This window comes from Solanum tuberosum, unplaced genomic scaffold, assembly GCF_000226075.1.
Source record: "Solanum tuberosum cultivar DM 1-3 516 R44 unplaced genomic scaffold, SolTub_3.0 scf00213, whole genome shotgun sequence".
NCBI lineage: Eukaryota > Viridiplantae > Streptophyta > Magnoliopsida > Solanales > Solanaceae > Solanum > Solanum tuberosum.
Genome location: NW_006239141.1, coordinates 526,802 through 553,992, shown reverse-complemented (window position 1 = coordinate 553,992; position 27,191 = coordinate 526,802). Strand labels below are relative to the sequence as shown.

Genomic DNA, 27,191 nt, shown 5'->3' with positions numbered 1-27,191 from the left:
CTCAAGGTTAGTGAGATTAACATTTACATAGTAAAAATTGAGATTTTTTGGCTCCTATTTTAGGATTATTGTGGGTGAACTTTACATGATTTAGGGTGTTGTTGATATGAGTTCGATTTCTTGTTTCTTTTTGGGTCTATCTGAGTTTGTAGTGTGAAATTTAAATTGAAATTATTATAACAAAAAAATTAACCTCCATTGAAGTACTTTAAGCTTTGAGAAATAATGGGAGAGATAATGACTATAAAATGGGAAAGAAGAAGAGAAAAAATAAAATAAAATAGACTAAATAAGTCCCTTACGCGTCAATAGCGAGTGTATAACACTCACTTTGCCATGTCAGCTGAAAGTGTCAAAATGACACAACGGAGCCTGACATGAGGTGTCTAAAATGAACGAAGCCTAGTTAAGGTGTCTAAGTGAAAGATCGTGCCAAGTTTAGGAGGCCACCGATGGATTAGGCCCTTTTAAAATCTCAAGCCTTCAATCTTATTAAAACAGTCATGTATCTAAGATAACTTAATCTTCATCTCTATCCACCTCACCAATATCACCTTCAAATAAATTCTCTTTCAACAATAAATACTTTGATACAGAATTAATCACATATCCATAATCTTTGACTTTTATTCTCCAATTCCCATCTTGAAAAGGACTCAATCCAAAACACTTCATTCCTCCGTCACAAATTACTTATTATATTTTGTTAGTTTATTCGGAGTTAAATTATATAAATTTAAATTTTAATATATATTTTTTGATCATACTTATATGAGCTAGAAGAATTATAATTTATAATATATTTGATATATTTTTTAAAATATTAAATTAATTAAATATTATTTAATGCTAAAAATTAATCAAATTAACTTCGGAAAGTATAAATTAGTATTTTAAGACGAAGGGAGTAAGCGATTAAATCTAGGATCATAGAATTTATATAATTAGGATGAGAGTTATATAAATTTATTATTATTGTTGCTAAGATTTTCTTTAAAAAGAAAGAAGAAAAAGTTTACCCATCTGTTTTTCTAAACATCAAAATGCACCTATTTTGTAAATTGTTTAAAATGTGAGATAAGGAGGTTATTGTTATGGTTTTGTCTTGCTTGTGAAACTATATAAGTTCACAACAAAATATTGTAATTGTGGCTTCTCGACCATTTATGTTTGTTTGATTCTTTTGGTTTTTTACATTCGATGTTTGATACTTGTATTGGAGCTTGATTGATTTGGATTCGTGCCGTGTATGGCCCATTCGAGGGAAAACGCTTTCTACCAATAATTTTTTTCACTCGAACTCAAGACATCTAATTTAGTGAGGAATAGCCCTCCACTGCACCACATCTTTTGATGGTACCAGATATGTTATTTACTCCCTCTAATGTTTATGGATAAGTTGTTCAATTTCAAATTTATGATCTCGCCCAATCCACCGCAAGTAGTTATTGTTTTATTGACAAATCTTACATTTTAATGTACAACTAGTCCTCATTTATAAGTTACATTAAATTAAAAATACACATCCATGACCAAATAGACGATGATAAATCACAATCTATTAAATAAGCTAAGGAAAATACAAATACACACATAAAAGTCTAAAATATAACGTCATAATGATATAATCATAAATTCTTGTCGAACGAAAAAGAAAAGAAAGAAAAAGGCTTAATACATAGCTAGTTTTTTTAAACACGTCTGGATATTTCATTTAGATATTTGAACTAAGTCACGTTTTAATTGAACACCTTAATTCATAATAAAACATTCTAATTAGACACCTTCGATTCAGATTTTAAAAACACCCTTGTGTTTGTTTTATTCATGTATTACATAATTAGGTTAGTCATATAAAATATGTCATCTCCTTAAACTATATGCATTAACCTCAAGTAGAAAATGTTTAAGGGTTTACGACTTATTGAGATAAATGTGTATATTTAAACGGAATGACATATGTTATCTGATTAATATAACTATCTAACAGACGAATAAGAATACATGCAAGAATTATTTTTTCAAAATTTCAACAAAAGTACCTTATTGAAACTCTTTATTAAGAGTTGGAGGTGTTCATTTAAAATATGACTATTTTAAATGTCTAAATAGAATACACGGACACGTTTATGGACTGATTTTGTATTAAGCTCACCCCACCCCACCCCACCCCAACCATGAAAAGGAAGAAAGAAAGGGAAGTACTTTCTTTGAAGGTTACACTGCCCTAAGAAAGAGGTCTCTCTTTAGTGTCTACCTAACATTCAATTGGTTGCAATTTGCAAATGCAAATAGGGGGTGCATCTCTAAATCAAGAAATGCCCACAAAATAGAAATACAAACACATTTTTAGCAATTTGTTTTTATAAAGAGTTCCATGTGCTATTCTCATCAATCTTTGCAACCATGACATCCAATATACTTTTGATGAACTATATTTTAGGGACTCCAAGTGTTATTGTGCATTCAATTTGTGGGGAAGCATAAGATCTTTTCTACACTAATTATTAGGCACTATCCTATATGCCCTTTGACCAAGGTAGGTTTTAGTCAATTTTATCTACTATATAATAGATATCCAGAATCTATTGATCTTATTAATTTAGATTTACACTGTGTAAAACATATTAAAGAAAGAATTGTTTCCATTTTAAATAGACGTTTCACGTTCATCTTACAATACTCCTTGATTATTTATTTGTCCTCCCACTTCATGGAAAGAGCCAAAGATCATAATTATTGACAAACAATTGTAACCTTCATAATTTACCTTAAGCATAAAATTAGGTGTCTTGAACAGGACAAAAATCATGTCTAATTTGTCAAGTTAGTTAAGATTTTCAGTTGGGCACTTGTGATTTGAAACTTTTTAAGGTAAAGTTGGGGTAAGTTTGTGAATCAAAAGTGCTTTATTAGTCAATTCCACAATAATGTCCAATTTTTCTTCTCTCTAAGATAGTGATATTTGTGGGTTTTATGTTATAAAAAAGTTTGAAAAGACACAAAGTTCATACTTTAACATAAAGTTATACTTTCTCCATCTCATTTTAGATGATAGTGTTTAAAAGAAAGAAAGATTTTTAACATTTGTGATCTAATTAAAATAATGTTTAGATATTTGTGTGGTAGTAAATCATTTTGTGAAGGATAAAAAGAAAATTTTAAATTTAAATTATTTCTAATTATAGTAAGCAGACATTCTATTTGGAACGAGTTAAATTAAAAAATATGTCGTATAAAATGAGACTGAGGAAGTATATGCGAACAATTAAAAAAGTTACTCAACTTTTGTAGTAAAAAAGTTGCTAAGTTTTTATTTATTTATTATTTTTGTAATAAAAAAACAAACTTTACCCAAGTATCACAGAAGAAAACAATGAAAATCGGAACACGCTATATCATTTAAATTTTATTGGATATATAAAATGATTTGAATTCTATTAAATTCAAATATATTATCCAATAAATTATAGACTATAATTTAATTATATAAGTTTCAATAAATATAAATTTAATTAAAGAATATTGATTGACATGCGATAAAATTGACATGTTTTAAGCCTAATATTTTATTTAACAAATAAAGCCTTAAAAATATGACGTTGAGATCATCTCCAATCCACCTCTATTTTACTCTTCATTCTCTATATTTTAAGAGTAAAATAGAGAATGGACAGTCCAACCCACCTCCATATCACTCTCTATTCTTCATATTTAGAGAGGTGAATAGTAGTTCTCCACTCTCTATTTCACTTTGAATATTTTATTATTATTTTTATTACTTTCTAATTAACATATTATTTTACATATAATATCATTAATTAAATATCTAATATTCATAATTCTTTTTAAATGTAATATAATATTTTTTAAAAATATATTATTTAATATATACTACTTCATCCCGAATTAATAGTATTTTAACTTTTTCTAAATTTCGTCAATAATATAATTTGATTTTATTATTAATTTTCACTATAAAGAATACACAAAATTAAAATGATAAGATGAAAAATTGTTCAAACTATTTGTGATCCACATTTCCAAAAGAAGAAATATTTTGCGATGAAACAAGAATCGTGCCGAAAAGATGTTGAACGTGCATTCGGAGTTTTACAATTATTGCATGATCATCACGTTTTTGGAGAAAGGAAGTGCTATATAATGACTAAATGTATTATACTGCACAACATGATAATTGTGGATGAAAGTGATCTTAATGCACCAATTCAAAATATCGTAGAGGCTCCAACTCCAACGACAGAAATTGTGATAAATGAAAATCTCCGGTTTGAACAATTTTTAGCTAGACAAAAAATTAAGGACAAAAATGCTCATTTTGAACTCCGTAATGCATTAATAGAGCATTTATGGAAGCAACGTAATAATTTCAAAAATTGAGTGTTTATGTAATTGTATTTCACTTTTATTTGAATTTAATTTGTCCATTAATTTGTATATTATATATTATTTTCTTGCAATTTATGTTATTTAAAAATTTAGATTAAATTTTAATTTGAAAAAATAAAATTTTATATCACATGAAATTATATAAAGTAATTATTAGGAAAAAGAAATAAAGGATTTATATTATGAAATAAGAAAATAAGAATGAAATAAAAATAATAATATAATATTGAAGAGAAAGAAAAAAGATTCTTTTTTAGAAAGTAAAATATGAAATTGGGTTGGAGTTAATTGTCTGAACAAACAGAGAACTCTATAGTTAAAAAGTGAAATAGAGTGTAGGGTTGAAGATGCCCTCACGAAACATTTCCTTAAAAATCTCTAATACAGTTCCATTGATTAATATGAATATATGATAATGAATATACATAATGATACATAATGATACCTTCATATTTTTCATACATATTTTTTTTTAATGACATCTCAATTAATTCTATCGGATATATGTTATATCTAACTAATAAGAGTAGGACAAATAAATTGAAGCGGAAAAATAATAATATTTTTTTTAGAGTAAATTTTTTGTAGTAAAGCTCAGATTCCAAGATGTGTGGCATGGTTCAATTTTTTTTGAATTTCAGTTACAGTGCGTCAGATAATCACGGCATTTCTTGTTTGGTCTGAAAAGTTCTAATCAAACAATGTTTCACTCGTCACAAAATCATGTGATCTTTTTCACCATTTAATTTGGACAATATTTTTTTGAAACAAAAAAAGTTTGTTTAAAGTTCCAAGAATATATCAACTTGTACAAATTTATTCTGCCTAACAAAATGATATTCTTTTCAATCATAATTATTAGGAAATGCTTACTTTAAACCTCGAAAACACTTTTAAATCCAATGCAAATTACTAGTGTTATTATTAAACTATTAATAGCCTCAAAAAGACTTATGATCTTGTAATATAAGTGAAATATATATTCCTAAATTCTTATTAAATTTAGAGATGTTATCAACACTTTTCTCTACTTTTTATTAAGAGACTTATGTTTCTATAAGAATTTAAAACCACTTACTATATCATATTACAGATCAGGGATATATCTAAATTTAATTAATCAAGTATAACTATATTTTTAAAATTATCAATAATTTAAAGACGAAATTGATAATATACGCTAAATTTTATTGTGTTTTCAATACTTGTTACTTTGAACTTGTTTTGGATTAACTTTTTTGGAACCAACAATTGAAGATATACACAACAATATCAGAAGTAGACGTACAAAGACAATTCGTTTATAAAACGGTGACTACTATTCTTTTTATTTATTTATTATTAATCTTATTTTCTTTTTATTTTTATTAAACTTTGAAAGTTGGTATCGGTTGCCATTTGAAATAACATTCTTTATAATAGTAACATTTTATCATATAACAATCACTTCCTTTTTGGAACTGATTTTCGTGTTATATTTATTATACGTTAACTATATATCACTACATAGCAGCTAGAAAATATCCGAACAAACAATATGTTAACGACATTTAGCTAAAACAATATCTAGACAAACAACCGTTATAGAAATGTTCAACTATATTCCCACTTTATTTTAATGATACTAATATTTGTGTTTCAACTTTTAATATTCTGATAATAAATCTGAAATTCAAAAAGAAAATTGTTTGAAAAAGACTCTTGATTTCTTAAAAGAACTTTCACAATAAACAAGGAGAATACTAATGATGTCTAAGTTATTACAAGTACACACTTGAGATAATGAGGATTACTCCTTCCAATTAGGAAAAAAAAAATAACACAAAGTTTGGTTACATATTTTTTTTTTTGATTGAATATTCTAATTAAATTCATCATACTTTTGCATCACCACTTTGGGTGTTAGGTATTTCCTTCTCATATGGCTTCTCTAATTCCATCTCTACTCTTCCATCTTCCTCACCTTTCTTGATTTGTCCTTTGTTTTCCCTATAAATGGCATACAATATCAATTGTGCTGTTCCTAGAAAACTTCCAACTCCATTTGGTACCTAACAAGATTTAACATCGAGTTTATCTGAATCTAATACTAATTAAGCTCAATACTAAAATCCCTGAGAATTGAACTCATAGAACTTATAAAATCCTGAACCCGTCTCTATTAAATGGTATACATTAAAGTGAAAATACATATTTTCCAATAAAATGTTATATATACACACAACATATATAGATATTGAGTGTATATATGGGATACGAGTTTAAAAAAAAGTCAATTTTACCCCTCATGACCATATGATAAAAGTTGAAAGAAATGTAAGATTATAGTGTGCTTACTGCAATGAAAGGGTCTTTTCCAAGCAATCCATAGACAAACCATGAGGTGCCACAAAGAAAAACAAACAAGGACAAGAAGAAAGGCATGTACTCCACACTTTTAGTCTTGATCACTAGCCTCTGCCAAAATAGGAAATCATGAATAACAACAAATTACATGAAATATACTTGACAAGTTATTTAACCAAACAACAAGATAAGCATTGTCAACAAAAGTAGCTTGAAATGATTTATAGGACAATGAGTAGTCTATTCAATGAAAAAGCAAAGTTATTTAAGATAAATTATTGTTTTTTATTTTCTCCATAGGATTCGATAGCTGAAACGTACTAGACCGACTAATCATATTTGTATCGAGTCCAATCAAAAGGATAAAGCGGTCCATATCAAAGAGGTTTTTTACGAACTCAATATCTAAGTTAAAAGCAACAAAAAATCAAAATTTAGGGTAATAATTTACTAATGGTCACATTTAAATTCACTAGTAAAACTTTCGAATATTGACTTGAATTTACTAATGGTCACATTTAAATTCACTACTACAACTCTTACCCTGTTCTATCGACACACAATATCGCTACACGTTAGTTATTTGATATCTGAAACCTACTAGTCCGACTAATTAGCTACACTCATTAAGGGAATAAACGCTTCGTATCAAGAGAGGTAAGATTTAAAGATACATACCATAATTGACAAAGGAGAACCATACATAATGATGGAGAAAATAGCAGCAGCAAAGCCACTAAAGACCTTTCTTTTATTGCCATGGAGAGCTAACATTGAGACCAATGCAACAGTTGAGAAGATAGAAAGGACAACACATAGAATTCCAGAGATTTTTGCTTTTTCCTTCTTTGGTGCAAATATGAGGAAAACTAACACATAGAATGCCTCAAGTCCTGCTCCTGTGCCATTGATAATTGATACCAACATGTTGTTTGGTGACACAAATGGCAGACCATACCTATTACAAAAATCCATCAAAATTTTTATCAATTACATACTCATTCTGTCGTCAATTGGTTTGTCTTACTTTCCTTTTCAATCTATTTCAAAAAAAAAATTGGTTCTTATCCTTTTTGGACAATTCTTTAATTTTAACCTTTTCATACATGCATTCATTATACATATCTTTTGAATATGTACTTTGACACTTGAAAGGTGAAACATATTTTATTTATCTTCTTAACCCAGGGGAGAGCTAGACACAAAGGTAAGAATTCGGCTGAACTCGATAACTTTGATCCAAATATATTGTATTTACCACAAACTAAATAACTTAAAAAGTTTTTTTTTTCAAAAGAGTATGGATGGAGGTCACTTAAAAGTTGTAATGAGCTTTTTAAACCTAAGCTCTTTACAAATTTAACACCCACACCTTGTATAGAATTCTGCTTTTTTGACTATTCAACAGGGGAAATTTGTTTCAATAAAAGGGGGAGCAAGTTAAAAGATTTGACTACAAGGTCAAAATAAGTCAAATTTTCTTAAAAGAAAGGAACATATATATATATATATATATATATTTGTTTGCTTAATTGAAGAAAATAATCTTACCAAGTAGAGAGCAAGCAATTGAGAAGTGTCATTACATATGGTATGCCTGAGAATTGCTCTGTTGACTTATGCATAATAACCCTCTTGAATGTTATCCTATACAATCAAAATGAAAAAGAAAGTTAGTACTACTTGTATGCACCTCGATTATTTCACGATACTTATTACCAGGACAAAATCAGATAACTCTGTCCACAAAGTAATATTTCATTTTAAATATTGAAAGAAAATTACAAGGAGGCTTACATTGGAGCTAAGAAGAGAAACAAGCCAGTAATATTGCCTATTCCAAGAAACAAATAAGAACAAGTCATGAAAAAAGAAACCATAATATAAATCCAAGAAAAGTAAAGTGAAAAATAGAAATGAGAACTCATACCAAAAATCCCAAACAAAGTGTGGAGAATTTTGATGATTGCCATAGCTAGAAGTTTTTAATTTTCTATTCAAGAAAGATATTGTGTTGAGAAGGGAAACGGTAGTGTATATGTAGAAAAAATATGTTAGGATTATAGGGAAGAGATATATTTGTGTTTTTTTATTATTATTATTATGTATAAATAGAGCCAAAAACAAACAGGTTGGCAAAAAGAAACAATCTTTTTGCTTTCGTATTTTTCCAGCATGTTAGTATACGTGTTGTATTGGTAGTAGTACCTAGCTAGTATGAGATGAGGTCCTTATCCTTCTCTTTTTTTTTTTTAGTGATGTCTCCTCAACCTAACCCTTAAACCGAACGATGTTAGATGGACTAAGAATATTTTTTACTATGATTGATGTCTTTTTAATCTAATCCTTCAACCGAATGGTGCTAGACGGATTAAAGATATTCCTTTTGGTGATGTCTCTTCAACCTAACCTTCCAATTGAATGACGCTAGACGGACTAAAGATAACCCTTTTGGTAATGTTTCATTAACCAAACCCCCAAACCAAATGACACTAGACGGATTAAAAATATCCCTTTGGGTGATGTTTCTTCAACCTAACCTCCTAATTCATGAATGACGCTAGAAAGACTAAGGATATCTCTTTTGGTGATGTCTCTTCAACCTAACCCCAATCGAATGACAGACTAAGGATAGGTGAGAAAAAAAGAAGATAGAAAAGTTTTACTTCTAATTGATCTCATCTATGAATTTTGGTTTTTTTCATCTTCACGAAAACTCTTTATCTATTTTTTGTCTAAATTAAACACACACAAATGGAATATGTGATTATCATCGAGGTTAGAGTGAAATGTATATAATAATCATAAATTTAAAAAAAATAAAGTTCAAGTTCTGAAATACAAAAAGAAATTTAGTATTTAAGGATAATATTTTTCTTCAATAAATTTTTCACCATACTAATTCAAATTATTTAAACTTTAACACAGACACCAAATATCTGAAGAGAAATACACACGAATATGATTGAAGACAAGTAGATTTCGATGTGCTAAAATTTCACACCTAAGAATCCAATTCATGACTAAAAAAATGAAATTGAATCCCTTTCGCAATTACCCTAATAGAATTTAACAGTCAATATACAAACATTATTTAAAAGAATTTCACCACGCGCAAATGTAATTTTCGATTGAAGGAATTTAATTGATTACTTTTGAGCCAATTGTCGGTATATGATATAACGGTATTCGGGTCAACTTTGGCAATCGTTGATACGAAATCGCCTAAGGAGCGATTTACTTACTCCTAATGCAGAATTTCTCTACGATACTCAAATCAATTTTGATTTCATTAGTATTCAACGCAAGTTTAAATTTAATTTGACTGATCATATATTACTATAGAAATATATAAAAAGAAAAATTACTTAAACAGGTATAAGTATTTGATTCCGATTTAATAGAGACATTTTGGCAATATATACATTTTTAATTACGTACGCAAATGAACTATCCAAGAATAATTAGTAAGATGTCATTTCACAATTATTGTACCATGTGCTCGTAGGATAAAAATAACATAATTATGGAATTTTTTAAAACAGAAAAATCACAGAATTTTCACTATTAACACAAATCATTATTGCCGGAAAATCAATAGTGATAGATTCTTTTTTAAAACCTTTTTTTTATTTTAAATTTAATAAATACAATTTAACAACATGACCCAAACCAAAACCATATGTAAAAAATTAATTTTGTGATTTTTTTTTTCAATTTATTGACCTTTTTACTATATCTGGCTCATATTACTTGATTTGTTAACTTTTTTATTTTGATTCAAAATAAGTAATGTTTTACATAATTACGGAGGTAAAATTTTATTTTTCCAAAATTTATGGTTATTACTTTCATTTATATTTATTAAGATAAGGTAGTTGGTGTGCCCCAGTGACTATTTTATTCAATATATGTAAAAGGTCTGTACTCTGTATATATATAAAAAAAAAAAAACAGAAATAGAGCAAAAATAAAATAAACAAAAAGATGAAAAAGCTCTTATTTTCCAAACTTAAATAATGTAGGTGAAATTCTCATATATCTCAACTCTCTTATTTTCCCAAATTTACGCTTATTATTTCTTCGATAGTGTGAGTGTAATTATCATATTTCTTAAGGGGTGAGCCTAATTCAAAAAAATATCAAATAATATAGACAACAAAGAGTAGTATTTATTTTACATATGAGTTTAATCCTAAAAATCCCCCGCCCCCCCCTAGGTCCACTTGTTAAAAAGATAATAAGTTCATGTCAGGTCAAATCTGTTTAATTAAATTTGTATTTATTTAATTGAATAAATTTACCCTTCGATTTTGAAAGTTGGATTTATCAACAATAGTTATTTTTGTGTTATAGGGTGAAAAATGGTGGTTTTTAGAAAATGCACTTTTATGAGAAGAAGCCATATAATTGGGTGGCCTTATGTGAAACAAATATTCAAATATATATATATATATATATATATAGAACTATAATTAATTACCATATATCTATTTATTCTTTTCCCAACACGACAAGCTGCCAGGTTGGAAATATTCATATTGTTTTTGAAGAATCATGGAAAGGTTTAATATGAAAGAGAGAATTAACGGTCATTTTGGTGGCGGAGAATGAGAGGATATATAGTATATCAAATCAAACACTATGGAGGCGAGATGGGCTGGGGAGTGCAGGTTCCCATTATTTTTTGGGGAAAAGACATGAGTTTACCACTGAACTTATCTCGAAAAATCAGTTACACGTTTAAATTATCATGGCGATCCATTACATACTTATTTTTATTAAAAGTGTAACTAATATCACCTTCTAACGTACAAAACCAGTCACACATACTAGAGTTGTGTGCACGCGCCTGCCAAATCCTATGCAAGCATACACGTGTAATTTTTTAATTTTTTTCACTTTTTTTCCTAACCAATTTTGCCTCTATCTTCTCTCTTCATTTTTCACTTTTTTTCCAATCATTTTACCTCTATCTTCTCTCTTCTTCCTTACCTGAATGACACCATTTTTGTCTTTATTTTTTCTCTTCTTTCTTACCTGAATGACTCCATTTTCAATCCTTTCTTCTGATTATAAAACATACCAAACAAATTATTGCGACAAATAGGATCGACGAAGTAGAAGAGATAGTTAGAAAATTCGTGAGGGAATGGGGGACATGGATAGCAAATTAAATCAAAGTTATTATTCAATACGATTTCATCCCACTTGTCATCATCATTGACATTAATTTTGAACCCAAAACTTATATTTCTTAGCTTCTTAACCCTATCTAAACACCTTCCTTTCATTTGGATTTTTCAAATATGGGTCAAATGAACTTTAATTGGTAATGGTTTATTTTGAATTTTCTTTTTAGTTAGTAGTGTTTTGATGGTAATGGGTTGTGAAACTTGAAATAAATATTTTAGTTTGATATTGATCAATTTTATATTGTTGAGCCAATTTTGATTTTGCTATGTATAAATCATCATTGAACCCAAACCCTCGTTCTATCAAATTTTCAATGCCGTGTAAACTTGATAATCTTGATAAGTGGGGGTGGGGAGCAATTAACTTTTCTTGGTAATAAATGTTTAGGAATTAAGGGTTTGACTCTTTAATGTTCTTTTGATGCTAATGGGTTGTGTAAAATTCAGATTAGAAAATTATTATTTTTAGTGAATCACTTTGCTGAATTAAGTATGAGTCAAATTAGTGGAGAATTCTGAAGTAATGATAAAATTGAGTGAGAAATTGTAGAGTTTTGATAAGAAAAAAAATAAAGAAGAAGTCTAAAGGAGAATGAGAGAAGATGAGCATGAAATAGAGGGGGGTGGGGATAAAAAAAAAGTGACTTTATTTTTTACTCAAACGCGCCTAATTATTTACTTTTTTATTTAATTTCATTTTCACGTCAGTTCTGGAGTGGTATTAGTTACACTTTTATCAAGAATAAGTGTGTAATAAGTCGTCATGATAGTTTAAGCGTGTAACTGACTTTTTGGAACAAGTTAAAGGGTGAATTTATGACTTTTCCCTTATTTTTTGTGGAAAACATTTTCCTTCTTATCAAACACACCCTTAAACTTTTTGACCATTTGTCCTGACCTTGATAAGTGAGTAAGGCTAATTTTAATAACTTAATTGCTTGGCTATTCTGTTAGAGTAATTGATAAAACCAAAAATTATTTTAAAAATTCCTTCCTTTAAAAGCTGTTATTTCCCACTGAATGTATGTCAATGAGATGAATAACCAAACATGACATGTATGAGGTCCCCCACCCCATCTTGTGTGATGGTATTTGATCAGTTAGTCATTAAATTTGAGAGTTCGATCTGTTGGAATTTGAAGGCAGTAAATTAATGCATTTTGGAATTTAGCTATTTTAACCCCATACACACGAATCTAAAAGATAAAAACAAAATACTGTATTAGGGGAAAATTCTAGACGGCGATAGGTGGATGAATCAAAAGATGACTTTAGAGAGGTCGGTAGGAAACAACTTCATTTGTGGGGAGTTCGGCATGCTAGCTACCATCATTTTGACAAGGGCATATATAGTTTTGGAGAAGTGAAAAGAGTAAATTTTAAATTTAATAAACATAAAAATCATATTAATACTCTATAGCTACAGTAGCTTAAACGATACATATAGTATCCAACTATTTGACATCAATTGGGCCCATCTACTCTATATTGCTTCAAACTTTACATCAACCAGGCCCATATACTATGTGAAAACTCAAATACTTGCTACTATCATACCAAAATTTTGACAAGCTAGAGAATTATTAAGGATAGTAACAATATTGTTTCGTCTTTTGACAAGCTAGAGATTTATTAAGGATAGTAACAATGTTGTTTCGTCTTCTTGATCATCAAGACGAAAAATATATGCTCGACATGGTTGAAATTACAGATAAAAAAGAAAGTAATCTGAAATTGCAAAAATTGATTGGATGATCTATGACTGATTAAGGGATATTCCTATTATTTATACATCATTAATTGACTCAAATATTTCATCCTCTTAATTGCAATTACAACAAACACCTAGCAAAATAACTGCATCAATGAATCTAAACACTGAAAATAACTGCATACACATTTTTTTTAATGGTGGCAAAGTAGGAAATATATTTAAATCGCGAAATAATATATTTCGACTTCTTCCTTCATTCCTTTTGATACGGATCAAATCAATTTCGAATATCCTTCACCCTTTCTTATACACTATAGACTATAGTGCATAAGTTTCCATATTTTTCTGTATCTCAATTTGGGGTTTTTCATGCCCTGTTTCGATTGAGCCCTCCGTTTCAACGTCTAATTTCTTTTTGCTATCGCGATAAATTGCATACAAAATCAGTTGCACACATGCTAATAGAGATCCGACTGAATTTGGTACCTACCAAAACAATATTAAATTTGTGAAATTTAGTCTCCATGACTTAATAAGGTACCATAAATCTAGTGATTATCGATCTATTTCTTAAAATAAAAGAGTGTTACGTAAACTGAAACAGAAATTTAGTTATGATTAATGTTTAAAATAAAATATACTCACAATAATGAAAGGGTCTTTCCCAAGCAAGCCATAAATTGCCCATGAGGTACTAGAGTTGAAAATAGATAGTGACAAGAAGAAGGGCATGTACTCCACACTTTTAGATTTTATCACCTGCCTCTGTATACAAAAATCAGAGCCAAATAAAATAAATAAGTTATATATACATAATAAATGAGCTTTCTATAATAATTATTAACCATATAATTATAACCAATCTTTTGTAATTAATTGAGCTATAGTGATTGTGTAAAAGATTAGGCCGTTTAGGTTAGCTGATTGTAAATAGTTGATAAGTTGAAGTGTTGACAAACATTTTTAAGTGCTGAAAATAATTTTATAAATAAACAGTTATGTATTTGGATAAAATGTGTCGAAACTAAAAATAAGAAATTAATGTGTTTGAAAAAAGTTCTGATAAGTTGTTTTTTGTTAAAATGACTAAAATATCCTTAAATTATTAGTCAAAAAATACAAATTTAAAAGTATCTTTCTAAAAAAAAGAAAAAAAGTGGGAGGAAGGGTGAATTTAAACCTCACCTTGTTGCTTAGGATTTGATTCCCTAAAGGAAAGTTTGGGATTTTATTTGGGAATAATATCTTGAGAAATTAAAAAATATAAATAATAAAATAGTAAAGAAAAAAATTGGTCAAACTAAAAATACTTATAAACCAACTTATGATTGAGTGAATATTCACATAGATAAGTCAAAAATAAAATACTTATAAGTCAATTTGATCAGCTTATAATCTTAGTCAATCGCTCAGTTAATATTTATTGTAAATAAAATTGAAAAGAGACTTACCATTACTGTTAGAGGAGCACCAAACATCATAATACAAGTAATAGCAAAAGCTAAGCCACAAAGAAGCTTCCTTTTATCTCCATGAAGTTTTAACACAGAGACTAAAGCCACAATTGAGAAGATTGAAAGGACCAAAAAGAGAATTCCAGATATCTTAAACTTCTCTTTTTTGGGTGCAAATATGAGGAAAATCAACACATAAATTGCCTCCAAGGCACCACCTATGGAAGCCAACACTGTTAATAATGTGTTGTTTGGTGACACAAAAGGTAGACCATACCTGTTTAATTCATCAAAAGTATAGTTAATCATAAGTTAAACTCAATATTTGTTTAAAAGAACAAAAGGTGAAAATCAATGAACTTGTCATGACACGATTTTCCAGATCATGATGACACCTACTATAACCCAACAGTATATAAGTCAACTCGTAACGGGTGCAAGGGTAGTATAACAACCAAATTGTTCCTCTTTTGCATTTGGTTGTTATTCTCTACCCTTGCACCCGTTACTTGTTAATTTGGGTTATCGGTTGACTTACCTACTGGTGGGTTATAGTAGGTGTCATCATGACCGGAGAAAGGATCATGACAAGTTGATATACCACGTACAAAAAAATAATTTTTTTAAATCTACAAAAGTACCCATACACTACAACAAAAACAACTTCTAGCAAAAAGAAATATGACATTAATAAAGAGTATTACCGCCTTTACCAGAATTAATTAATTGTCATTAGATCCAATGCCGCTATAGGCTTTAGCGGTATTTACAAAGAGTGCCAAAATATAATTGTCACTAGTAATTGTCTCTAAAAAAAATATATTTAGCATCAATCAAGCTATTATCATTAATTAATTATCGCTAAAGATTATTTTTGGTATAGTGTTAGAACCCGGCAGATAACTTGAGAAGGCTAAAATCTAAAATTCATAAACTTTAAATTCTGACTCTGCCACTGACAGTTATTTTATTGTTTTGATGTTGAAATGTGATTTGGAGAAGCTTACCAAGCTGAAAACAAGCAGTTGAAGAGACTCATTAGATATGGCACCCCTGAGAACTTCTCTGTTGATCTCTTCATAATAATCCTTTTGAATGTAATCCTAAAAGTCAATTTTTGATTAATTGTGATATATATATAAGTAGTTAGTTTTAATTAGAGAAAGAATGAAAGAAAAGAGCAAATGCACATGCATACACTTATCAAAACAAAAATTAAACTTGTAGAAGACTTACATGGGCGCCAAGAAGAGTAATATGCCAAAAACATTTCCTATTAAAAAAAAAAAAGCAAATGAAGAAAAAAAAGATTTAGCATATGAAACTGAAATAAAAAGAAACTGAAACATATATATGGTTATTCAACTAATAGTTATTATTATCTCGGAAAGTTATTTTCTTTGTTGAAAGAAACTGAAATAAAAAGAAAAGATAATTTTCTGAGATAATAACTATTAATCGACTGAGTATACGAGAAACCAATCCAAGACTAAACACATGAAACTTGGAGAATGAAATAAAAATCCTACCAAAAATTCCAAAGGTGGTGTGGAGAATTCTGATAACATGTACATGACCCATGGCAAATAATTATATATTTATTGTAGGGGAATTGAAATAAACTAGCAAAATGGTGCATAGGCAGAATAAACATGACTAGTTTCTAGGGTATTTATTTACATAATTTTGTTGATTTGCTGATGAATGATCCACTACATTTTGCTTGCTTGTTCAGCACTTGAATATTCAGTGTGGTTAAGGCCCTACAAATTAATTAATTCCACTAATTACTTACTTAAATAAACATCTCATATAAACTATGCTCCTATTTGGATAATTATTCACAATACATACCTTGATATATATTCACAATATTCAAAAATCTTTTTACTTTTTTTAAAAAAATTGTGTCAAATTAAAATCAGACAAACAAATTAAAACGGAGGAGAAAGTATTTAATTTGTCCTCTAAGATGTCTTAGATGTATTCTTACACTGACATACAAGTCTCAATAGATTCGTGGCAAGTAATACTTGATCTAGTATAATTAGTGTAACAACCATAAAAAAAAAATCTCAGTTAATTAGTATTGTCTCATCTATGTAAACCGTTTGTTTCTATTTTAATTTGTTGTACTCTTGAATAATTAAATCTGCATTAGTTCAAATAGATTGTTGTACGTTAAAATTTAATTTCCGCCTTTTTCTCTTTTAATAACATCGAATATCAAAAATAATAATATATACCAACAAGGGTTGTGATAGAGTGGAAAATACTCTTTCATTCTTAATCAGAGGTCTCAGATTTGAATCCCCTTGGTACAGAGTTGCCTTTACTAGGGAGAGTTTTACCTCTGAGACTTTAATTTCCGACGCGAATTTGAATTTAATCGTACTTCAAGGATATCAGACACCGAAGGAAAAACAGAAGAGAAAAAAATAGCAATTTTATATATATGGTTATGTTTATGATTAATTCGAATATTGTTCATGAATCTAGTAATGTTAACGTGTATACATATCATAATAATTATCACATTTCTATGATATTCATATTGAATATTGTTGACCACTATAATAAAAAATAACTTTTAGCACAATAGACTTTAACGGTATTTACAAAGATTGTTAAAATATAATTGTCACAATGTCACTACTAGTTGCTTCTAAAAAACAGATTTAGCTGCAATTAATCTATTATCATTAATTAATTACCGATAAAAATCATTTTTAATGTAGTTAAATGTCCTCTTGCATATCACTCCTATAGTTGTTGTTGTTTTGGTTAATTATTTGAGCAAATTCCATTTTGATTATATTTTGTAATGTATCTTCTCTTACTTGTTTGCCTTTAGGCATCATAATCTCATTTAATTAACATAATCTCATTCTATTAGTTCCACTTACGTAGGTTAGTGTTTATCTTACGCCGTCAATTGACTAGATTATTTAAGGAAATTAAACGTAATGGGTAATTAACATTGATACGCAATGGAATCAGCTAATTAATTGTAATCTTTTAAAATATATAATATGATTTATGACATGGAATCTCACTAACACATTATGATATATTTAAGCTAGAAAAAATATGGAACAAACAAAAAAGAAAGTGCTATCCTTGTAGGAAACAATGACAATTTTAATAGTGAGTAAAGAATATTCTACTAAAGGTATATTTTCCCGCCAATAAGAGATTTTGCAACAAAAACACTATACATCTATAATATAACTAATATGGACGAGATAGAATAATAAGTACTCATTCATCCTTAATCAAAAGTCTCGGTTCAAGTCTTGTATATGAAGTGACATTTGTTTAAAAGCGATTTACCCTGAATATAGGACTTTTTCATGAAAATCTAAATTTAATCGAGCTTTAATACGAATATTAATTAAACATCATCGGAAGGAAAAACAAAAAATAAAACCCTCTTTGCATATATTTTCGCATTTTTTTTGGTACATTTGTTGAGTCAAACCAACTCAGCTAGCTACCCCATTGTCTTCTAAACATGTATTTAATTATTAAAAAGTGACCATTTACTCAAAAAAAAAAAAAAGGAAATGAAGTAGCCACTATAGGAAGTTAGGAACCATATTTGACAAAATATTAACACAATTTAAAGCAAATAAAAATCAAAATGAGCTTTGATTTTTTGTACAATTGGCTACATTTTAATTATTAGCAATATATATCAAAAGATTTTTCTCCAATATATTGCATTTTCTTTTTCTTTTAAGAGGGGTTGTTGGGAGACGATATATAATTTTAAATTTGAGCTTATTTGAACTAATTTTTATTATTGAATCGTGTATTTAATTATTAAAATTCGAAGAAGAAAATATGCAACTGAACTTCATAATAAAACACCTATACAAAGCCAAATATATGCTTTGATGTGGGACGAATAATATGTCTGAACCTACCAAATCCCATACCACAAATTGTATGTCGTTTAAAAAAGAGCAGCTCGAAACGCAGGTCTTATTTTGTATTTTTGCAAAATACTATTTTTAAAACTTGAACCCATAACATCCTAATCACATGACAATAATTTTACCGGTTACTCCGAACCTCAACAAATTGTATGTCGTTCTATCCGAACAAAATGGGAAAGGAGTGACGTTATGTGTATAATCATTGTAAAATTGGTGCCAACTCGATGTGGTTTGCACAATTGCACTTGTCTAACACTAATTGGTATTGCTTAATTATTATTCTGTTGTATTGTCTTTTTAGCACATCATTTTATTTTTTTTTAAAAATGTCATAAGTTGATTCTTATTAAGGTTATAAAAATTTGGTCAAAAATGTCTGAAATTGAGCGTGATAAGTCATTATATATTTAAAGTCTTGCTAAAGTCATAACTTTGGTTAAAAGTGTCGTAAAGTTTGATGGTGTTAAGTACTCCACAACTTTAGTTAACAATGTCCAAAATTGATTTTTTGCCGGATATACCAAACTTCAAGCAAAAATATCTAATGTATAATCCTCACAAAGCGACACTTCAAACGCTAATGTCTGAAGTTCAGCTCAAAGCAGGTAAACTTGAAAAGAAAAAAAACTGACTTTGAATTAATATTAAATAATATCTCCAAAAAAGAATATTTGTACATTTCTCTTTTTAATTTAGTGTAAACACTCAATCCACATATATCAATAAATATTATACTCCTCCAATGAAACAACTTATTGCCATTTGTTTAGATTAATTTGATTTTCTATTTATCCAAAGATCAATCAATCTATCTATAATAATTACTATATCCATAGATCAAATTTAATTTTGAGATGGTATTTGTATGGTTTTGTACTTTTATTCATTGTTCCAAATCATACTATTCCCTCACTATTAAAAAACATGAGTAATTATTAACAAATAAATTCCGTAACTTAGCAACTAAATTTGTCATTAATTCTATTCAATAGTAATATAAGTATATAATTAAACAATTCTATTAAGTATGAGTAATTTAGTGATGAAGTTGATAGCTGATTCCTTTTTCTAGAGGCTCGATACGTAAGAATTGGGTAAGCTAATTCATAAGTCAAGATTATGTTAGTGAACTCGAAAACCTGCAAGACTATAAAAAGGTAAAAGCACTATGATCTCAATTCTCATCTTCCAAAATCTTTTGCCTTTGGAATGAAAAGGACAACAGAAAGAAGTATATACATCGATCTGTAATGTATATTTTATTGTATTTAATAATATATATGTGATATATAGTTATATATTATATATACATAAGTATATACTATTTATACAAAATAGATATATTATATATACTATCTATTAAATATACATATTGATCATTTTGTTGAAAATGTTTTCTGTTGTGTTTTATGATATATACCAACTTCTCTATGTCTATCTGTCATATGTTATACTCGTTTTGTTCAACAATAGTTGTTTTCTATTGATTTGACACGCATTTTTTAAGAAACAATATAAGGATAATATACTATTTTAGCCTTTGAATATATTAAATTCAGTACTTTGGGAAATGTATTAGATATTGAATAGAGCAAGGATAAAATAGACACAAACGGATAAACTATCTCTTGATTTTTCAAACTAGATAAATATTATTGGATAATTATTTTTAGAATAATAGACAAGTAAAAATGAAGTATATATTATCATCTCATCATCAGCTCATAAAGAGAGAACTCATGAAGTGAGTGAGTTTTTTTAACCGTTAATTGGGGGATTTGAGTATGCCATGTGCTCTTGTTACACTTTTTAATGAATAATTGATTATGGAATTTAAATTTACTTTCTGAGTTTGCCCTCAAGAAGTAGTTAGAAGAATGTTCTTTTTATTGTTTTGCAAGGAAATAAAGAGATAAGGGTGTAAATAGTATTAAAAAAAACATGATAGAATGTAAATCACAAAATACTATATTGCAAGGCTGTTCAAAATCGATAATTCAAATAAAAAAGTTTTTAATTTTCTTTATTATCGAGTTATCTATTCTTAACGGTTTGAGGTTTATCTTAATGGGTTAACCTATAACCCGATAGTAAATTAAATAATTATATTTATACCATTTGGTACATAAAGTCCTTGAGTTAGAGTGTAATTTCATACTTTTATTTTTGAGCGTCTCAAACTCTCTGTTATTCTATAATGTGACAGTGTTTGCTTTTGAACAAGATGCAATCTGTCAACTCATGTGCATGATTCATTTGGTTTGTCACCTTATTTCTAAGTGAATTTCAATGATCTTTTTTTTGTGTCAAATCTTAACAGTTAAACCGATAACTGATAAATCAATAACCAATTATTGATAAACTTCAAAACCGAACCGACTGATAGGTTGCAAATTGCAAGGACCTCCATTAATAAAATCCTATAATAAAGAGTTCTTTATGGATGAAAATGCAATCATGAATACTTGGGACTTCTAATTTAGGCCCTATGCAAAAGTTCTTTGAATACTTCTGAAAAGTTATGGTACTACATTTATAAAGCAGGTAGTGCCTGCTGATTTAGGATTCAATATAGACACAATGAATCAAAACATAGAAATTTGCCTTTAGAAAGGCCATATTGTACTAAATTTATAAAAAAGCATACTGAGAAATAAAGGTAAGTGGTTGAATATGTTCCTCTACAGTAGAAAAACAAGCAACCATAACTTTTGATCCAAATGGAGTACCAGTTTCTGGATTGCCATTCTCACGCGTCTTCGTTGTAAGCTAGCTTCTTGTCTTGGAGTTCTCCAGTCCTCGTCTCTATAGATTCGTTCATTTCATCTTTCTTGACTACCCCTCTGTTATCACGATAAATTCCGTATAAAATTAACTGCACTGCTCCTAACAAAGTTCCAATGACATTTGGTACCTGTAAGACAAACACTTCACTGAGATTTGTCATTGTTATTGAATCAATCTTTTATGCCTTTGTTTGGTTGGTACTGACTTAAGTATCATGATTTTCTGAAAACCTTACAAAAATTCTAGTCACCAAAACGTAAAAGTTACTGAATACTTGAAATAAAAGCTTATTCTTACCAAAATGAAAGGGTCCTTTCCGAGCAGGGCGAAGATGAACCATGAGATACTGCAGATGAAAACAGCTAGTGACAAGAAGAATGGCATGTACTCAACGCTTTTAGATTTGATTACCAGCCTCTACAAAAGGAGAGAAAGGAATAGAGTTATAAAAGAACATAAAGAGGATTTTGTTTTACTGCTAATACAAGCTTGATTTTAGCTCTAATGTCGAATTCGAAAGTACATTTATAAGGATGAGATTAGGATTTGTTGTTAGGAGAGTACCATTGATGAGAAACACAGTCTTGACACAGTGATCATTTGGGCCACATATTTGTTTTCATTCTATGAATGTCTAAAGCTGAATCATTCAAATCTCAGTATATCACTTATTTGCTCTGAATTTGTCATAATGACAGATTATGTGCAAAATCGTTAAGATAATGTTTACTTAAAGTTTTCTGTGAAGGGATCTTTTAGCATTTTTCTAACTACCACATAACAACCACTGTCAGCCTCCACACTGCCCACCACAGCCCTAACGGCCTCTATCACTAGCCTCAACCTCACAAGCATTTCCACCACTAATCGCCACATCAAAACTTCCACCTCCTAGACACCATTGCAAGCCAGTCAATCAGCATTGCTGGTCACCTCTACCAAATACAACCACCACTAGGCACCATATCAACTACCACTATCACTGGCTTTTAGAACGTCTTTAGTCAAACAATTAAAAACACTCAATCTTAAATATCCCATGCTCATATGAGAGAAAAGATTTTAATATTTTGATGTGTTCACACTCAAATATTTTAATCTTAACCGAAAAACGTCCACTGGAAAAACATGTGAATAAAACCAGTGATTTTCTTACTATGACAGATTGACCAATATATCTAATAGATAAGTCAATGTATAGCAAAAAGTGAATAAAATGCCTAAATTAGCAAACAAGAAAACAGATTATAGATGGACACATCTTTTGTAACCTGTCCGTAACAATGAATCCACTAGTAAATATACCAACCTATATCAATGTCAAGAAATGGATCTTGGACCTTACTCAACTCAAAAGCTAGCTCATGAGGGGAGGATTGCCCAAGACCATATAAGGAGATCAAAGGACTCCTTATCCCACCGATGTGGGACTCCAACACCCTCTGCACGCCCAAGACGGGACATCTGGAGCATGGACTATATAAGACGGGAGGGCCAACATTGAAAACAATGAATTGAAAAAAATTCTAAAAAAAATATTTCACAAAGGATGACAACGTAAATTCTTACTTCTAGTACCTATTGAGTATACTAAAAACTGAATCAGCTAGTGACTTTGCTAAATAAGTGGAGGACTAAATAACTTACCATTACAGAGAGAGGAGAACCATACATCATAATACAAGAAGTTGTAAAAGCAAAGCCGCAAAGCAGCTTCCTTTTATTGCCATGAAATGCCAACAGGGAAATCAAGGCCACGCATGAGACGATGGAAAAGACCACAAAGAGGTATCCACAAATTTTGGCCTTCTCTTTCTTGGGGGCAAATATGAGGAAAATCAACACATAGGTTGCCTCCAGGCCAGCGCCTATGGAATTGACGATAGTTACCAGCAGGTTGTCTGGTGACACAAAAGGTAAACTGTACCTGTTTTCATTCACCAAAAGCCAATTTCTAAGTTAAACTAAATATTTATTTTAAGAAGAAATGGCAACGACAGTATTATGTTTGGACCTGAATTATATACACATACAGTTATAAGTTATTTACGCTATTAGTGTAGTTAATATGTGATAGCATGTTTGTTACCATTTTTACTAGGTTAGAAAATTAAAATTTATTATAGAATTTTTTTCTAATTCTCTAACCAGATTGTAACCATCACTTCAGAGTCAAAAAAATATTGCATTCGATTGCACCCAACTTCTCTATGGGTGTGTTTCCTATGGAGCTAAACATTTTCCTAATTTTCTCATGTTTGGTTGGTCAAAACGTTTCTCCAGTAACACAAGCTCCTTAAGTGGCATTCCACCCCAAATGTATCCTCCCCAACCCAGATACCCTTACCCTTCCCATTCTCACTACCCTACCCCATCCCCTTCATCCCATCCTTGCTACACATACCTATCCCCCCAAGCCCTCCTCACCGCCCATGCGCACTAACCCCTGACCTCACAGTGTTTGTTTAAATTATATATAAAAACTCATGGAATAATATTTTCTGCTTAGTACTTATCAAACACCAGAAAATAATTTCCGTGAAAAATATTTTCCTTTCATACCAAACACACCCATGTGATTTTGTTTTCATGTCCTAATTTTAATAGTGACAAAAAAAAAAACCTTTTATTAGTAGCATATAAGTTAATTAAAATAGAAAATTGTTCTTTTTTTCCTTTGAACCAAGGATGCTAAAGGGGAAAGAGAACAATGAAGGTTGCACTATGATGCTTGTAAAACCTAAACTATAGCTTAGGCGGCGAAAATTAGATATTTATTTTTCCCAACGTAACTTTACCACTTCAGAAGATTAAGCTCCCCTGCAATGGCTCTGACCTAATCATGTTCAATCATTCCAACAAAAAAATATTTTGAAGGTGTTTGGCTAAGCTTATCAAACTTGCTCATAAACACTTATTGGCTTATCTACGCATTTGATGACATCAATAGTAGTGCTTATAAGCCAAGATCTGCAAGAAGTACTCATAATCTGGTCCAGCCCTATCTTATGGTTTTACAACTTATAAGAATTTTTGGTTTAAACAAACCTTTTACAATTTTACCCTTGATATCTTTTGTAGTTTTAGAAATAACTTGTATAATAACATAACTTTTAATTATTTCTTTATTCTATTTCCACCATTCATCCTTCTTACTGTAAAAAGGTACTTTCAAATTTATATATTTTGTAAATAATTTTAAGGATATTGCAGTCATTTTAATAGAAAAAGTGCTTATCAGCACCTTTTTACTTAACATGCCAAATGTTTATTATCAGTTTCAGCACTTCTATTCAACTATGTCAATGCTTATTTGGAAAATCAATTTCAATACCTAAAAGTGTTTTTCAGCACTTGATGTTTATCAGATAACTCAAACGGGCTCTTTAATTAAGTATTAATAGGAGAAAGATTACTAACTGAAGAAACATACCAAACTGAGAGCAAGCAATTGAGCAGAGCTATTACATAAGGTATGCTAGAGAACTGTTCTGTTGATCTCTTGCTAATAATCCTTTTGAATGTAATCCTGTATGTAGTGTCAAACTCTGATCATTAAAGTGTTCTATTAGTTTTGTTGAGAAAAATAAGCCGAAAAAGAAGACAAAAAGAGCACACGTACAAACGTAACAAAATAACAAAAATTTCAAGAAGGCTTACATCGGCGACATGAAGAGTAATACACCAAAAACATTTCCTACTCCAGGAAGAAAAAAACAAGAAAGAATTATAATAACCAATATTCACAGAAAACTTGGAATGAGAACAAGAACTAAGAAGCATGAACCTAAAATTCCAAAAGCAGTGCGGAGAACTTTGATGTCTCTCATGGAAGAGATTTCTTTTTTCAAGCAAGAAAACTGGAAATGTCCCCGAGAAGGTTAGCATATGGTGCAGGCCAGCAATTTTGTTTGAGTATGTCTAATATACAGCTAAAAAGGATCCTTTTACTGTTGAAGAATAACTGGCTTTTGTTTGTTCATTGAGCAGTAGGACAGGAATTTGGTTCTTATGCACATATATTCCTACCACGTTTTTCACTCAAAGTTGTTATTAATCCATACTATCCAGTTAAGTAAAGCATATACTAGCTTGATATTAAATCGTACTCTTAATTTGTTGAAACACACTCATAGCCAGCATATTTTGAAACAGCATAAAGTAATATACTCAAACATGGTTATCATTTCATTTATACTCAAGCATTTGTCCTAAGCAAGGATACTTGAAATTCTCAACCTTTTCTTAAGCTTATGATTATGTCGAAAATGCAATTTTAATGAAAGCTAGTCCTATATGTTAGGTTATCACTTATTTTATGTCATCCAATTTACTCGATCTCAACTCCTTCATCAAATTATGGAGACAATACATATCTAAGGATTAACAACCAATAAAACTCAAAAAGTTTATCTAGTATGTATACCATAGGATTCACAATACCTGCTACCAGTTTATTGGTTCAAATCCTATGTGACTGTAAATCTGTAACGAAACTCATCTATAGCTATCAACCAACTATTGTAGAATCCTTAATACCCATATCTGTTAGGATTCATAAACTACACTAATTCAACAACATACCCAGTGTAATCCCACGAGTGGGGTCTGAGAAGGGTAGAGTGTAAGCAGACCTTACCCCTACCTTGGGAGGTAGAGAAGGTGGGGGTCATAAACTCCTCAAATCTTGCATGCAAATTCAAAATACTCGGAATCTTATACCATGAGTCAAGCCTTAACTCATGATCTACATATAATTCACCCATATTCTTAATCCATCATGAACTCAAGCAACTCAAACTCTAATCATGAGTTTTATATATGTTTACTTTTACAAGTCATTCCAAAGTACGTGAGTCCAACTTCAACTTTGAGTGAAACCCAAGCCAAGGGAATGAAGACCAAGATAGTTAACTTCAACAGGGGCTCAGTCCACCCAAGATTTACTCAAGTTATTTCTAAATTTTGTTGTCCATGAATAGAAAGGATCGTAAAGGGTGAAACATAGGTGCATCACGTATTACAATAATAAGCATCAGAAAATTAACTGATTTTTTTACAACTGGGTGAAATAGTTTTTAAATTTTTTTTATAACCGTGAGGTCCTCAATTGATTCCACAGGGTACCTGTCAGCTCCCCCAGCAACAGGTACCAGGCAACTCTATCCACCAAGACTAGAACAAATGGGAAGAAATCACCTAGTGTTTTGTCTCTGCTGGGAATTGAACCTGAGACCTCATGGTGCTCAACCCACTTCATTGACCACTAGGTCACACCCTTGGATGCTAATCTCAAATTTTAAAAGAATCATAGAATAATGAGATATATAAGTTTTGTCATCGT

General features: G+C 29.8%; 2 protein-coding genes across 2 annotated transcripts; both read right to left on the bottom strand.

Moving 5' to 3' along the window:
- Window positions 1-6,094: 6,094 nt before the first annotated feature.
- On the bottom strand, window positions 6,095-16,715 carry LOC102599952 (uncharacterized). Its single transcript, XM_006356242.2, has 12 exons — window positions 16,649-16,715; window positions 16,356-16,392; window positions 16,127-16,222; window positions 15,117-15,396; window positions 14,311-14,430; window positions 13,993-14,151; window positions 8,687-8,741; window positions 8,554-8,590; window positions 8,308-8,403; window positions 7,435-7,714; window positions 6,748-6,867; window positions 6,095-6,461 (listed from the first exon to the last, which is right to left on the bottom strand). Exons 1-12 carry the CDS (start codon window positions 16,698-16,700, stop codon window positions 6,285-6,287), a joined length of 1,509 nt encoding a protein of 502 aa, XP_006356304.2. The 5' UTR covers window positions 16,701-16,715; the 3' UTR covers window positions 6,095-6,284.
- A 4,854-nt stretch (window positions 16,716-21,569) lies between these two features.
- Window positions 21,570-27,020, bottom strand: LOC102599625 (bidirectional sugar transporter SWEET1-like). Its single transcript, XM_006356241.2, has 6 exons — window positions 25,635-27,020; window positions 25,508-25,544; window positions 25,281-25,376; window positions 23,495-23,774; window positions 22,145-22,264; window positions 21,570-21,974 (listed from the first exon to the last, which is right to left on the bottom strand). Exons 1-6 carry the CDS (start codon window positions 25,675-25,677, stop codon window positions 21,810-21,812), a joined length of 741 nt encoding a protein of 246 aa, XP_006356303.1. The 5' UTR covers window positions 25,678-27,020; the 3' UTR covers window positions 21,570-21,809.
- Window positions 27,021-27,191: the final 171 nt, after the last annotated feature.